Source organism: Gobio gobio, assembly GCF_949357685.1.
Source record: "Gobio gobio genome assembly, chromosome: 10".
Taxonomy (NCBI): Eukaryota; Metazoa; Chordata; class Actinopteri; order Cypriniformes; family Gobionidae; genus Gobio; species Gobio gobio.
The window spans coordinates 41849594-41865042 of NC_137116.1; the positions used below are offsets into that span (position 1 = coordinate 41849594).

Genomic DNA, 15449 nt, shown 5'->3' on the forward strand with positions numbered 1-15449 from the left:
AAAAATTATCAATTATTTAGATTGTATATTATAATCAAATATTATAAAATACAAATAATAATAATAATAATTATTATTATTATTTATTTATTTTAATTTGGAGTGGTGACTAATGATAATAATGTTATTTTGTTTTCCAGTAATATTATTATTGCAAAATAATATGCTATATTAATTAATAATTATTTTGATTATATTTTGCAAAATAATCTAAAATAATAATACAAATAATTATATATTGTTCTTTATTGTAATTCGTATAATATTTTGGGAGGGGTGAATAATAATAATAACTGCATTATTAATCACTGTAAAATGATGGTTAGTTCTCGTTGCTAGTTACACTAGTTATCATTACTATTTATAATATCATTGAATAGAATGAAGGTATCTGTGCTCACTTTTTCACCTCTTATTCATTTGCTCATACGTATATAAATCGACTCCAGTCATAACTACTGTAACTAAAAAGGAATCTTATTCAAGATCACCCTTCCTGTCCTGACCCACTACCCTTTCATGTCCTGCTGCTATCTGCATACTGCCCTCTAGTGGTAGCCTGATGGGATTGCAATGATGCCGTATTGAGATTGAGACCACTGAAGGGGCACCCATGACACCACTCCCTGAGATTCTATGCTTTTTTTGTTGGTCTTTTTATTATAAAATTACATTCTTGTGCATTAACAATGTTCTCTGTCCTACTGGACCTCAGCTTATTCCTTTGAAGATGAGGGAAAGTCGCGTTCATTATTTCAAACACACAAAGGCGAAGGGAGCACCCCCAATACTGAAGATGCAAAAAGCTGTTTGTATGTGTGTGCGGGGGTGGCAGGGGCTTCACAATGTCCTTGGGGCAACGTTCACCTCCTCTTCTCAGCCAGTGCCCTGGAGAGCCCTGCTGTCAGGTCTCATAGCACAAGCAGCCCACAGAGACCAGCCTGCGAGGAGGGGGCAGTCTGGGAGGTGCGGTTTTCCCTGGTTGGCCTTTTCCCTCTGTGCCACCTAAGGGGGGAGGGTGGAGGGCCTGCCATTGCTACTGCTCGATCACCCTCTCTGTGTGAAGGTCGCTCACAGAAAGCCTCCAGGAGAAGAACACAAGAGCAAAAGAGAGAGGAGGGAAGGGGACAGGGATGAAAATATAGAAAATACAGAGAAGGGGAAAGAAGAAAAGGGAGGTGTTTCAAAGTAGAAATTGTTAGAGATGAGTTTATATAGCAAATACCTTTTGTGTTGCAGTTATGTTGTCATTAATAGGAAAATTAATAGCTCTGTTCCAAAACCTACTGTGCTGCCTTGCTCCCTACACCCTACTTCTGAACCCAACTAAGTGAACAGCCTTCATGTTGCATGCACACCCTTTTGGTAAACTACAGTAAACTATTTTTGTTGTTACACTCCCTTGTTTGTGCTTCTCTGTTTAATCTCTCCTAAAATATTTGCTTACTCCGTTATATTTTCTCCTTTGGTTGTCAGATTGCAGAGACCTACGCATTTCTTCCACGGGAGGCGGTGACTCGTTTCTTGATGAGTTGTGGAGAATGCCAGAAAAGGATGCACATCAACCCCAGCACGGCTGAGTTCAAAGGTCAGGCACCATTCTTGCACTTTCATGTCTAGATTTGCAATTTTTAATGATTTTGCACCATACACATGAATATGCAAAAAAAGTAAATTGGTTGTTTTTGTTAATTTTATCATTAATTAAAGTTTTGGGAGCGCATCACCCTTTAGCGGTAATTAGGAAAGATTAGGATTCCGAAATGTTCATTAAAGTCACACTGTTTTTGATGAGCCACAGAGGCAAGGCTCAAATTCTGCGCTTTTACGGGGCCCCTTGTAATTAATGCATGGATAATCCGACCCACGCGCTTCCCACAATAAACATCTGATTAACAAAAAAAGAAGGAAAAATAATGCTAAAGGAAATATGCACACAATCCTTCAAGACATAGCAGACTCTCATGTGATGACCTTCATATATGCCTTCTCTCTGGATATTTGCATCAGAGACAGTAGAGCTGTTACAATCACAACTTCATTATTGTCATAAAGTGTCAGCAATAAATACCTTTCCCTGAGGAAATATATTATACTCTATGTAAGTCAGCTATCTGCGCACACGTCGTGACGTTGGTCTGCATTAGTCACAGACTGATGTGACTAATTCACACTGCCACCGATAATCTTGATTTCTGTAGCTAGCTAAAATAGTTTCATAATTTAAACAAATGATTCACAAATTTGTAAGCTAATTCACATTTGCAAAAATGTTTTATATATTTGCAAAGAGCAATTCCCAAACTCATTACCTAATTCATATTCACAAAACACGATTTGCAAATGCGCAACCGAATTTTGTGCATTTGTGAAGAATGAATGTTAAACAAACTTTGAATAGTGAATGAGCTGATCAGCTTCTGCCTGCAGGGGTTCTGAAGGGTAGAGTCATCCCTGCTCTCCAAAGCAGTTTATAGAATAAAGAAATGCTATTGAACTGTTCATACTATATTGCGGCTCTGTATAGAGTCAGAAGATCTGTGTCCAAACAAAAGCCTGTCTGCGTTTATTGTGTTTGATTTTAACAAAGACCAGAGGGGGTTTTAGCTGGGTCTGTTGGAGCGCTGTCTCAAGAGCGCCTTCTAGGGGACTGAACTGAGTCGTGCACACTATTGAGAACGGGATAGAGTGAACTACATTGGCTTTCAAATTAATAATTACAAATAGGACATGTTTGAAAGTCTTATGAATTAGCTACACATTTTATAAGCTCTTTGAAGATAAATTATTTATACACTTATATAGTTACACTACTGTTCAATTTTGTTGTCAGTAAGATTTTTTTTAAAGAAAGTGATACTTCTATTCAGCTAGGATGCATAAAATATATTTAAAAAATGACACAAAAGATTTCTATTTCAGTAAAGAACCGTGTAAAATATTATTAATATTAAGCAGCAATCATAGTTTTCAACTATGATAATAATAAGAAATATTTCTTGAGCAAGATAAATAGATGTAATATTTTTTCATAATATTACTGTTTTTACTGTATGTTTATTTAAATAAATGCTGCTTTGGTGAGGATAACCAAATATATATATTTTAAATCTATTAAAAATTCCAACCACAAACTTTTGAACAGTAGTCTGTATATTAATTCTGAAATGTAAAAAAAAAAATCTAAAATGTGAAAGTAAAAATTGAAATGTACTTTCTTTTGTTGTTTTTCACCCACAGAGAATGACCGTCCCACTTCCCTGGTCCCAGACCTCATCGATTACAACATGCCTCTCACTGCCACCTATCTAAAACAGATGAAACTACAGTGCATGAACACTAATGAGCAGGTTGGTAGAAACCAAGCAAAAGAGTGAAAGATACAAGAGCACTGAAGAGAGAAAGAAAGCGTTGTTTTATACATCAATGTTGTCAGGGTTTTTTTTATTTATTTTTTTAATACATATATTGAGTTTAAAATAATTCACTATTGACATGTCGTTACCGGTCTGTGTGTTTGCTGATCTGCCCCTAAACCTGAGTTTTAGAGATGGGTGCTAAATATTCCTTAGTATCTGGGCAAAGAATTGAATGTAAAAGTCACTCAGCTCAAAGGAACTGCGTCAAGGCCTTGTGGTGCAATGTGTGGTTGTCAAGGTAAACTCTTATAGACATGGTTGCCTCAGCAACAGTATATGTGGATGCCTGGAATAGCAATAGCTGAATGTGTCTGTGGGTCACTGTGCTATATAAATGGGGTGATGATAAACACACAACCCCCATCCTTATGAAAGACAGTTCCTTATAGCACTGGACTAAAATAGTACATGAATATAATTGTATAGCTGAAACAAAAGATCACATATTTAGAGAATATTCTCACTGTAGAATATGCTCATAACAGAAAGATTAAGATGCACCAGGATACATCACTGGGTCAAATGCATTTACAGCTCACTTAAGCTATCAGAATTTTTTTTTTTCAACTCTTGTCTGCACCTCAGAAGAAAGACATAGTGTAAATGGCATTGTAGTTAGGAAAGCTTTCTAAGATTACATGCAAAGTGTGAAACACCCAGAGGAAAGTTTAAAGGCCGTTTTGTAAGTGTGTATCTGTGATATGCTGCATTGCCCTCGTCCCAGCTTAGGTTAGAAACATCCACCGAGCTGGAGAAACCTTTATATGTGACCCTGGACCACAAAACCGGTCATAAGTTGCACGGGTATATTGTGGCAATAGCCAACAATACATTGTATGGGTCAAAATTATGTAACGGATATTAAGTAACGATCATGTTCCATGAAGATATTTTGTAAATTTCTTACCATAAATATATATATAAAAATTATTATTAGTATTAATATGCATTGCTAAGAACTTTATTTGGACAACTTTAAAGGCAATTTTCTCAATATTTAGACTTTTTTGCACCCTCAGATTCCAGTTTTTCAAATAGTATTTATTCAGCTTTCAGCTTTCATGAATAAATCCATTTTTTTTATAAATAAATAAAAATGTACCCTTATGACTGTTTTTGTGGTCCCGGGTCACATATATGGTAGTAGGTATCCTACAGAACTGTGGATAGGGGGCGCTGTTGTACCACACTCTATAAAATGAAAATAAGCTATACAATTAGTTGCATGGAGTTGGATGATTTGTTGGTCACAAAGAACAGGGGAAAAAACATGAATTTTGCTGGCCAACATGTGACTTTATCTAGCTACCCTTCTATAAACCTAAAATTATTAGACCTATTATGAGAACAGAATTGCTTTATTTGTTTAAGCGATCTGTTCTTCATGTTCAAAATAAGATGGAAATATGTAAAATAAGTAAAGGTAAAAATGAGACGCAAAAACTTGCAGTACCATTATTCGTCTGCATGTCAGGTGCAATCAGACTGCTTAGGTTGAAGATTGTTTGGAGTGTGTCTGTTGTATTGCCTCTTGCTTAATGTAATTCACCCAACTATAGAATGTGTTCTGGGATCAACATTCCTATCAACCAATCAGATTTCAGGGCTGAAGTTAGGATTAGGGCTAGGGTAGGGGCTCAAACAACGTTCTTATCAACAAATCATTTCTCTCAGATTATGAGGGTAGGTTATGTTTAGAGTGGTATTACCTTCAGACAGCACACCAACAGGCCGTCTGTTGTTCAGTGATGTCAGATGCATATTGCACTTTCTCCATCTGGCATGCTCAATTTTAATTGGCTGGATTTACGCAACTTCTGGAGTGGGGGCACACAGGATTTTTTTTGTTAGTCTGCCAGGAAACAAAGGTACCAGGCTGACAATGAACGCTATTGAGGATAAAATAATCACTGGATTTGTCAATGTATGCAAGGTTAGTGACACCAAGGTTTTACAAGTAAACTAGATCTCCCCATGGAGCAGAATCATATATTATTATTTTATACATTACCGTTCAAAAGTTTGGGGTCTGTTTGGGGTCTGTAAGTCTCTTATGCTCACCAAGACTGCTTTTACTTGATCAGAAATATGGTAAACATTTTTAAATTGTGAAATTTTATTACAAGTATATATATATATATATATATATATATATATATATATATATATATATATATATATATATATATATATATATATATATATATATATATATCAATGTAATTTATTCCTGTGGTGGCAAATCTGAATTTTCAGCATCATCACTCCAGTCTTCAGTGTCACATGTTGCTTCAGAAATCATTCTAATATGCTGATTTGGTGCTCAAGAAACATTTCTTATTATTATCAAAGTTAAAAACAGTTAAAACCGTGATAAATAAAAAGTTTTAAAGAACGTCATTTATTTGAAATATAATTTTTTATAACAATTTTAAAGACGTTACTGTCACTTCTGATCAATTTTAATGTATCTTTGCTGAAGTTATTTATTTATTTACAAAACAAATCTTACTGTCCTCAAGCATTTGAAGTGTATATCTGTGAAATCATCAGTTCTTTTGGGACACTGAAATTCTGATTTAAAAAGTGCACGCACAATTTCTGCTTGTTTAATATTAATTTAGGGATTATACTTGACTAAATCTATTTACTTTTCTCATTCTCTTCATCATCATGCACCTTTATTCCTGTGTCTACATTGATCTTTTCTTGCTCCTGTTTTTTTCTCTTTCTCATTGCTTGTGTTACTGATGCTCCACTTGGTACCTAATGGAGTCAGCACCGCACACATCAGTCCTCTAAACAAACCTCAGAGGGAACCCAATTTTTCACAAGGCTAACTCTATGAGTTACATGGATCCATGTTTACAGTGTGTGTGTGTGTGTGTGTGTGTGTGTGTGTGTGTGTGTGTGTGTGTGTGTGTGTGTGTGTGTGTGTGTGTGTGTGTGTGTGTGTGTGTGTGTGTGTGTGTGTGTGTGTGTGTGTGTGTGTGCGCGTGTGCGTGCGTGTGTGTGTTAGCATATGTATACATATTGGTTCACACAGCTGTACAGGACAGTGTGAAATCACTTTTACAAATGAACACCTTTCATGATTTCAGTCTGTACTTTAGATAATAAATGTTGGGATCATGATGATGACGCCTATCACAAGGACACATTATAGGCTTTCTGTCACAATACTGTACGTTTCAGAAAACATGGCTCTCAAGCTCAAACTAATCCAGTGCTTGATAAATCTGTTGTTACACCGGTTAATTTTTGTGACTATTAGCTGATCTGTGGGGTCCCAGGATGTTTGTTTCAGAATGTGTTCCTGTTAGCAGTGCAGGGCAGAAAAGGGAAGTGATCCTGAGTGTGTTTTACATGGAGAGGCAATTCACAGTGACAGTTTGGGGGTGAAATCAGAGTGACTTTTTCTCTCTCTCTCACGCACACAAACACATACACACATCTCTATCTACACACCTGCATTTCTCACCTTCTCTTGAGCACCACTGATGATTGCATTCTTTCAGCCTGCTCTACTCTTCAGATTACCATGGTAACAATAAACACAGAACCAGGGACACATTGTGTAGTGAGGCCAGATTTGTTTGTCTGTTTGCGGGAAGAGAAAGAATCTTGGTAATGTGATGCTAAATAAATTGAGCTTATTAGTAAATAGAATGTACTTTTAATTTTCAGGTCAAGTTAAAGTGTTTTAATAAATACAATTTGTATGAGTGGGCTGCTGAGAAGGGCGTATTTTGATGCCCAGGGGCTTGAGGGTCTTTCGGAAGAAGATTAATTAAATTCTGTGTTCAGGTGTGTGTTAATGCAGAGAGGGGATGGTTGGATAGTGAAATGAGGTGTTTGTTTGGAATTAAAATGAGGAAGTGTCACACATGTGTGGGGGTTGTTGCTAGTCTTTAACTCAGCAGCTACAAGATTAGCTATGGCATTGAGAAGGTTTGTTCTAAACAGATGGGAAGCACAGGGTGTATTATGGGTTTTCCTGGAACGTTTGGGGAGAGGCTGTGTGGGGACTGGGGAGGCTATGAAGAAAGCGTTGATGCTAACTTCAAGAAGCTCTAGAACCTGCTGTAAGTCACAGTGAACTTTCTCGCAGCTTCATTGTCATGACAACAGCAGAGGTAGAGAGGTGCGTTCACGCCTATAGCGTAGGTGAAGACAAGGGTCATGATGTGATTCGCTATGCCTTCAGCCTGCTAAACATGGACCAGCACTTATTCTGGCACACATACGCTATGTCAGAGTGCATAGAGGATGCAGATCATATTTCAATTCAATTCACATTTGTTTGTACAGGGCTTTTCACTATACATATCGCTTCACACAGATTTACATAAAATGCATGTTTCTACATTACAATTTAGAGTGATCTGTTACCAGAGGTGACTGTGTCCAAATATATACAAATACATATACAAATCTCGCAGTTAGCTAACAATGTTTTAATTTATGGCAGAAACAATGAGCTCATTGAAGTAATGAATACATTATGTTAACAAAACTATTAGAATATATAAAGAGAATTTTGCATAGGTGCATATTTAAAAACACTTTTATGCTGAATCAACATTAAGTCATGTGGTCTTTGATGATAATTTAACATTTTAATCACACACTGATAGCAAAAAATATGCTAAAAAAGATATCAGCAATGATCTAACAATATTTTGAGCTGTAAGATGCTCAACGCTGGTAAAATGAACTGCTTTTCTTTTGCTTTTGCATTTCGAACTAAGTAACGTTACAGTACATTATGCGTAACCCACGATGTGAATACAGTAAAGTTTGGTCTGTTACAGTTTAACATATATTTTTTCCAATTTGCATATTATTGTTAACAGAAATGTGATTTTCGCCAAGAAAAACTTATTTCTGAGAGTAGAATGGACCGTTATGCAACACTGACTAATTTTTAAAGACATTTTCTTCAAAAGAGTTGTTATTTTGGTTATTACTATTTTGAATTATTATTTTTATATTTTAATTAAACATATACAAAAGTTAAACTTTAAATGTTAACTTTAAGTTTTAGTATTTTTATATGCTTTTGCTTTGTGGTTTTTTAATATTTCTATAGCTTTAATTAATATTTATTTCAGTTTTAGTTTTAGTGCATGTGTGCATGCAATGAACTGTGTGTACTAAATGCTGTTCTGCAACTCTCAACCAGTACATGACTCGTGAAGAAAACACATACATACATCTTCTCATGCTGTGTGTGCATCTTTTGGGTTTTTGGCTCCAACAGGGTTAAAAATAGCTCCCCTCGTATTCACTCATTATTTAAGAGCCTCCTCCTCTTGTCCCTTTCCATCCCACATCCCAGAATGTGGAATTTCCTCAATAAAGGATACACTGGTATGATAACGGACTGAAGAAAGAGTTTGTAAAGTGAGATGTTGCTTGACAATCTTACATATAGCAGCGTGGTTGCGCCAAACAGGAAATGTAGGAATTGTAGAATGTTTATTTTGACACAGGTTTGAGGACTTTGCCTTTGTCGAGATGCTGTGGAGAAGATATGGTAGAATCTAGTGATGTCTAGGCGATAGTGGGGTGGGTGAGCTTCATTTTGTGCACAGAACATCCTGAGCTCTCTGACTTCCTCCTCCTCCCCCCTCTCTGTCTCTCTCTCACACACATACAGGATGAGAGTTCGGTAAGCAGTGAGGATTTGGACATGGCTGAGCCCGCGTGGGTCTCTACTGAGCGTGCTCCAGCCGCAGAGCCTAGCAGCCCCACCGCCCCGTACACAGAGAGGATGCCTACACCCCCACAGCCCAGCATTAAAGAGGAAGAAGGTACGATGTCTCTTACTCACTCACACTGTATTTATGTACATGTACATTTCATTGAAATAACAGCCACCTTGTCTGTCAGCGTTTAGCAGAGAAGACTTTGTTTTGGTGAGAGTCTGATAAGTGTCTTATAAAGCTGATGTTGAGGAGGTGTCTGAAGGCCCATTATAGCCCTTTTCCCAGCACTCCAGCCACTCTCGCTCTCTTCCATTACTCTCTGGACAGATTCCGGTTAAATGGATTGTCTGGGGTATGCAGAGCCATGCCGAGACAGCCTTATTTTTTTCATTTTGGTTAGTATATGAAAATCTTCAGGGTGTCAAGTTCTATAATGTGTGTCAATCTCAATTCTCTGGGCTTCTGCGATAGATAGATAGATAGATAGATAGATAGATAGATAGATAGATAGATAGATAGATAGATAGATAGATAGATAGATAGATAGATAGATAGATAGATAGATAGATAGATAGATAGATAGATAGATAGATAGATAGATAGATAGATAGATAGATAGATAGATAGATAGATAGATAGATAGATAGATAGATAGATAGATAGATAGATAGATAGATAGATAGATAGATAATCTTTATCATCAGTGTTATTGTTCATGTAACCAATATATAGCCTATCCGTATCCAATAATCTTTGGCAAAGGCTCCCATGTTTGCGGATCAGGGTAAACAACTGCAAGACTCCAGGGTTGTTGACCCTGCCCCCTTTTTTTAATTGAACACACTTCCTTCTTTCACCAGCACTCACTCCCTCTGTCTTGTCTCTTATTCGGCTGAGTGCAGGGGGGCTGGAATGGTGTATGAATGGGGCAGAAGAGAAGAGGATGAGGGCAGGGGGAGGGGAATGGGGATGTGTGGAGATGCTTTTTAAAATGGCTGCTGGGACAGTCGAGGGTCTTACTGGGTGGTAGATAGGGAGGAAGCAGCTTGGGTCGCTTCTTTGTGTGCTAATCCTGTGTAATCTTGCTCTGAGGGGGCTGCAGGGAACGGCTTGGCCACATACACAGACACGCGTGTCCACTTACTCCATCATAAGAAGAGAGAAAGTGACTAAAGGACTGTGCACATGCTCAGTGCACCTTACCCTTGACGGACAGCTGTAGAGGCCCCTCTGGGAATTATCCTAAAGAGGGATGATAGTATTTTAGGAATGGCGGTCAGAGCTGTGATCATAAAGGTTACCCCTCTGCTCGACATTGTAAGCTTGCCTGGTTTTAGCATGTCTGACTTATTGCTGTCTTATTGCAGATAAAAAAATTATAAAAAAAAATTACATTTAACTTTTAAAAAATGTTAAAACAAACAAAATATTTACAATTAAAAAACGAATAAAAATGTAAAACAAAAGAATTTGCATTTATTATATAATTTAATTTAATTTAATTTATATTATTATATGATGTAAAATGACTGAATCAACCTACCGGACTACATTAGGTTACAGCAACCAATGTAATTTTTATGGTTAAATCAGGTGGAAATAGTTTCTTAGAGGCACTATAAAATCAAAATGTGAGTTTTGTAGCTTTTTGTTCAAATACATTAGCTTCTTAGGTCATTTATACCCACAGTTAAAATGTTTGTGGTCAGTAATTAAAAAAAACATTTACTGTATTTTTGTTCAAATAAGCATTTATTTGAGCCTTGATGAGCATAAAAGACTAATTTCAGAAATATGTAATATTTTACTGAACCCAAACATTTCAACATTGATGTATTAGTGTACTCACAAATGTACAGGTTCCTGAAATAGTGACAAAAAATATTGCAGAATGCAATCTGGCAATCTACATTCGCCATTCACACTTCTCTCTCATTGCCTTATGGGATTGTAAAATGTCTATTGGATACATCCGAATCTTGCCCAATGTAGTAGATCATCTGGGTAATTTTTACCTACTGTTTTTTTTATATATATATATATAGGAAAAGGGCGGTCAGCGATATGTCAATCCCCAGCTTCCATGTCAGCAGGGAAAAAAACTGTACTCATTTAACAATGTAATGGTATCTTAACTACATATGTTCTCTATTTAGTGTGAATTTGACTCTTGAAAAGGCTGTTTAGGTGGTGCAAACACATCCAGACTGTCTGGGACTGGTTTATTAATTTGATATAGCTTTCATTTCCTGCCGTTATCATATGTGTTCTCCCAAAGACACAGTTTTGTATGGCTACCGGTACTGCCCTTGTTTACTCAAATCTGCTTTGTAATTTATATCTGCCACTGTATGGCGTGGTTGTTATGGGGTGTATTTATGATCCACTGCTTGTGTTTTGCGAAATAATGAGGCTTTTTCCCATCCTGTACTCTATATAAATGTAACCATGCACTAATGGATCCCTCCCTTGACTCATGGCAGACTATTGTGTTGTTTAGAGACACACAGGGCAAGAGGATGATGATTTAACCCACTCTATTACACCCAGCCTTCAGAGAGGAGCCGTCCTTTTCTGTGTTCATGTCATTAGTTCTTGACATACTATATTTTTCATTTAGACCAATCTCATTGTCCACACAGTGTCTGTCTATGTCTGATTGGACATCTAAAAAAATAACCTAAATGTACTCTGTGCGAATATCTGAGTTGACTAGGTTTGTTCAAGTCAAATATATTATTTAATATGACTGAATCAAAATGGTGACATTGCACAAGTACTTTAAAAGGCCATGTAGAAATAAGGTTCTACTTTTATCAGTTTACCTAAAAGCAAAATTACCTTAAATATGAAAACTTTTCAGGAGAGTTTCCACAAAAAAATATTATGCTGTTTATCAGGGGGGAAAAAAACATTGTAAAATGTATATATTAAAATAGAAAGCAGTAATTTTACTGTTTTTTGATCAACTCAATGCAGCCTTGGTGAGCACAAGAGACATTCAAAAACATTAAAAAAAAAAATCTTCCCCACCCAAACTTTTGAACGGTAGTGTATATATTTTTACTGAAAACAAGTCTATAAAAAAGCAGAATGATCTGCTTCATCTCCCTTTTTTCCAGCATGTCTTACATTCCTCTCTTTCTTGTAATGCTCTCTGGGTGAATAAGAAGGGGTTTCTTTCTTTTTCATCATTCCCCCCTTTTCCCCTTTATGCTCTCTTTTTCCGAATACTTCCTCCCGTCCACTCAGACACTCTGTTAGAACCCCACACCCATCTCATTCCCCTCATCCAGCTTTCTCTCTCTTCACCTCTGCCTCCATCCACTGGTTTGACAGTTGACCCCAATGTTGCTTTCCTGTTCACACAGAAACCTTCACACTCCCCCCGTTAGACGTACACTGACACACTTGTGTGCGACTTTATGTACATGCGTTCAAACATTTCATTCTGTGTCTCTCTCAGATGATTCTTCTTCAGAGAATGGCAGCACAGTTAACGGTCTCCCTGCACTGACTCCGCCTGGTGGTGCTGCCATGGCGACAGGAGGAGTTCCTGCATCTGAGGGGGTTGTTCCATACGGAGAGGTGAACGGTAATGGTGCCGCTGCACCGCTGGACTTCAGCACTACTTCATCGTCCTCTTCCTCACAGGAGGGACAGCAGCCTGTAAACCTGAGCGACAGACTGTTGCCAGGGGTGACGCTGGGATCCTACTCATCTGACCATAACAGAAAATTCCCTGTCAAAACTGAATACAGTAACAAGGTATGAGACATCATTTATAAAAATTTGTATGTATAAGAATGTTCGGTACTAATAAGCATAATGGTATTCAGATGGAGGTTTTGACTTTAGTACATACTGTACGTTCTACAGTCGCCTCAGTACAGCTCAGGAAGCTATGACTCTGTGAAGACGGAACTGAGCACGTGCGGGGAAGACATGACCCCGGGTCGCTCTCAGGTCATAGACGATGATGACGACGATCACGATGACCATGACCATGATGACAGTGACAAGATAAATGATGCTGAGGGCCTGGACCCCGAACGACTTAAAGCTTTTAATGTGAGACTGACTCCCTTAACCGCTTTCTCACTCATATTTTATATGGTTTACATTAGATTTTGTATTTTAGTCATCTTTTCAAGCTTTATGACCTACATTGCTAGGTTTAGAGGTACAATCCAGGAGTTTGAGACCAAATGTAACAGTCTAGGATTCAAAATCTTGGAAATAAACAAAGTTTGAGTTTAATCTTTATTTACATAAAGTAGATAATAAATATTATTTCAATAATTTGGGGCTATTTCAAGTCATGCTGGTCTGAATCAAGTTCATTATCAAAACTAAAACTATTAAAACCATTTTTGTTAATTGAAATAAATCAGAAGTAAAATGAAATATAAATATTAGATTAAAAATAAATTAAACTTAAATAGTAATATTTAAAATGAAAAAGCACTTAATATAATGACAAAAAATGTTACTAAAATTAAGTATATAAATAACATTGGTCTGAATAATATGATCATTGCAGCAGTGAAAGCAAAAAAACAGACATCCTGACAATCATATTCATTTTTCAATTTCCACCCTTCTTTCAAATTGTTATGCTGGTAGTATAATTTAAAATGAAGAAAAAACTTTATTATAAAAAATGGAAGTATTTCAGTGGCTTGCTGAACCCCAATTATTATTTTCATTTCATTGCTAAACCAGAAGTTTCTTCAGTCCCATTTCTTTACCCCCTTTGTGTTTACATCTTCTTTACAATTTCCTTCCAATTAATTGATATGTTCTATTTCCCACCCTCTTTTCTTTCCTTTGTTGCATTGCTCTAATATTTCTTCATGTTTTCAGATGTTTGTGCGGTTGTTTGTGGATGAGAACTTGGACCGGATGGTTCCAATATCAAAGCAGCCCAAAGAGAAAATCCAGGCCATCATTGAGTCCTGCAGCCGCCAGTTCCCAGAGTTCCAAGAACGTGCTCGCAAACGTATCCGAACCTACCTCAAATCCTGTCGCCGGATGAAGAAGGGTGGCTTTGAGGTATGGAAGCATGGGCATTTGCACACAAACAAACACACATCTGCCATAATTTTCTGTGCTAATACCCAAACATATTGTTTGTGCTACACACCCTTTTGATAGCGTACTACTGCCCTCTAGTGGCTGACAGGGTCACAGGAAGTAATTTTTAACCCTTGTCCTTGAGGACCACAGCATTGAGCCTGATTTAACCCATGAGCTGAATGTATGCCAGATCCAAAATGCGTAGTACTGTCATATGATTGAGAATCACTGCTCTTAAAGACTAGGTTGAATGTTTTTTCCAATTCATATCATATTTCATGCATCTCACAGGAATTAAATGTCGTCAAACAGGCATTTCCAGAAACTATTGTGCTGGTGATTTTTTTTTACTTAAAGTGGTTTAATGTATTTGAACAGATACAACCAGATCCAAAAATCTAATTTTACAGTGCAGCTATGCAAAATATGTTTTCAATAACAATAAACCACGGAGATGCATGGCTACACAGTAATTTTTTCCTATTTGAAAGATATCTATTTGAAGATATCAGATATCCATTTGAATGCATTCTGTTCCAGAGAAAAGCTAAAAATTATACAGAATATTTTTTTTTCATAACTAGAGCAATTGGTAACAGTGAATGCATAAGGTGATAACATTTATCTTTTTCTGCCCTGTCTAATGATGTCAGACACGGCCCACACCCCCTCACCTCACCTCCGCCATGGCTGAGAACATCCTTGCAGCAGCGTGTGAGAGTGAAACACGTAATGCTGCTAAGAGGATGCGCCTTGACATCTATCAGGCCCATGTGAGTGCATGTGTGCATTGATCTCTAGATCTTTAATCAGATCGAATTCATTCCAGAATGTTGATTGGTTTTTAGATTACTTGGTGAGCTATCTGTCTTTCTTTGCCTTATCACAATTTACCTTTCCATGCACTCCTGTTCAGGATGAGTCGGTTACAGCAGACAAGCCAAACTCCAGAGATCCGGCTGCCCTGGCTAACTCAGGCTTCACACTGGCCGCCTCGGCCTACTCCCAGGACCAACTCTACACCAATGGTGGACTTAATTACAGTTTCCGTGGATACGGGACACTTGGCAACAACCTCCAAAACAATGGCACATCACAAACCAATGGTAAGTGAAATGCAGAATTTTTTTTTTTCTTAAATTCTTCATTGTTTACAATTTATTTAAAATGTTGTTTACTAAAATGGAAAATAATTCATTTTAATTTGTTCATATTTATATTCCAATTAATGCAATCACAC

General features: G+C 37.1%; 1 protein-coding gene across 1 annotated transcript in view; it reads left to right on the top strand.

Moving 5' to 3' along the window:
* The window catches only part of nol4la (nucleolar protein 4-like a), a 41572-nt gene that overhangs the window by 21745 nt on the left and 4378 nt on the right, over positions 1–15449 (top strand). Inside the window, exons 3-10 of the mRNA XM_079827272.1 lie at positions 1477–1588; positions 3241–3350; positions 9082–9235; positions 12597–12898; positions 13010–13201; positions 13997–14185; positions 14863–14982; positions 15126–15315. Of these exons, the coding sequence (XP_079683398.1) occupies positions 1477–1588; positions 3241–3350; positions 9082–9235; positions 12597–12898; positions 13010–13201; positions 13997–14185; positions 14863–14982; positions 15126–15315 (1369 nt within the window). The remainder of the gene's footprint in view (positions 1–1476; positions 1589–3240; positions 3351–9081; positions 9236–12596; positions 12899–13009; positions 13202–13996; positions 14186–14862; positions 14983–15125; positions 15316–15449) is intronic.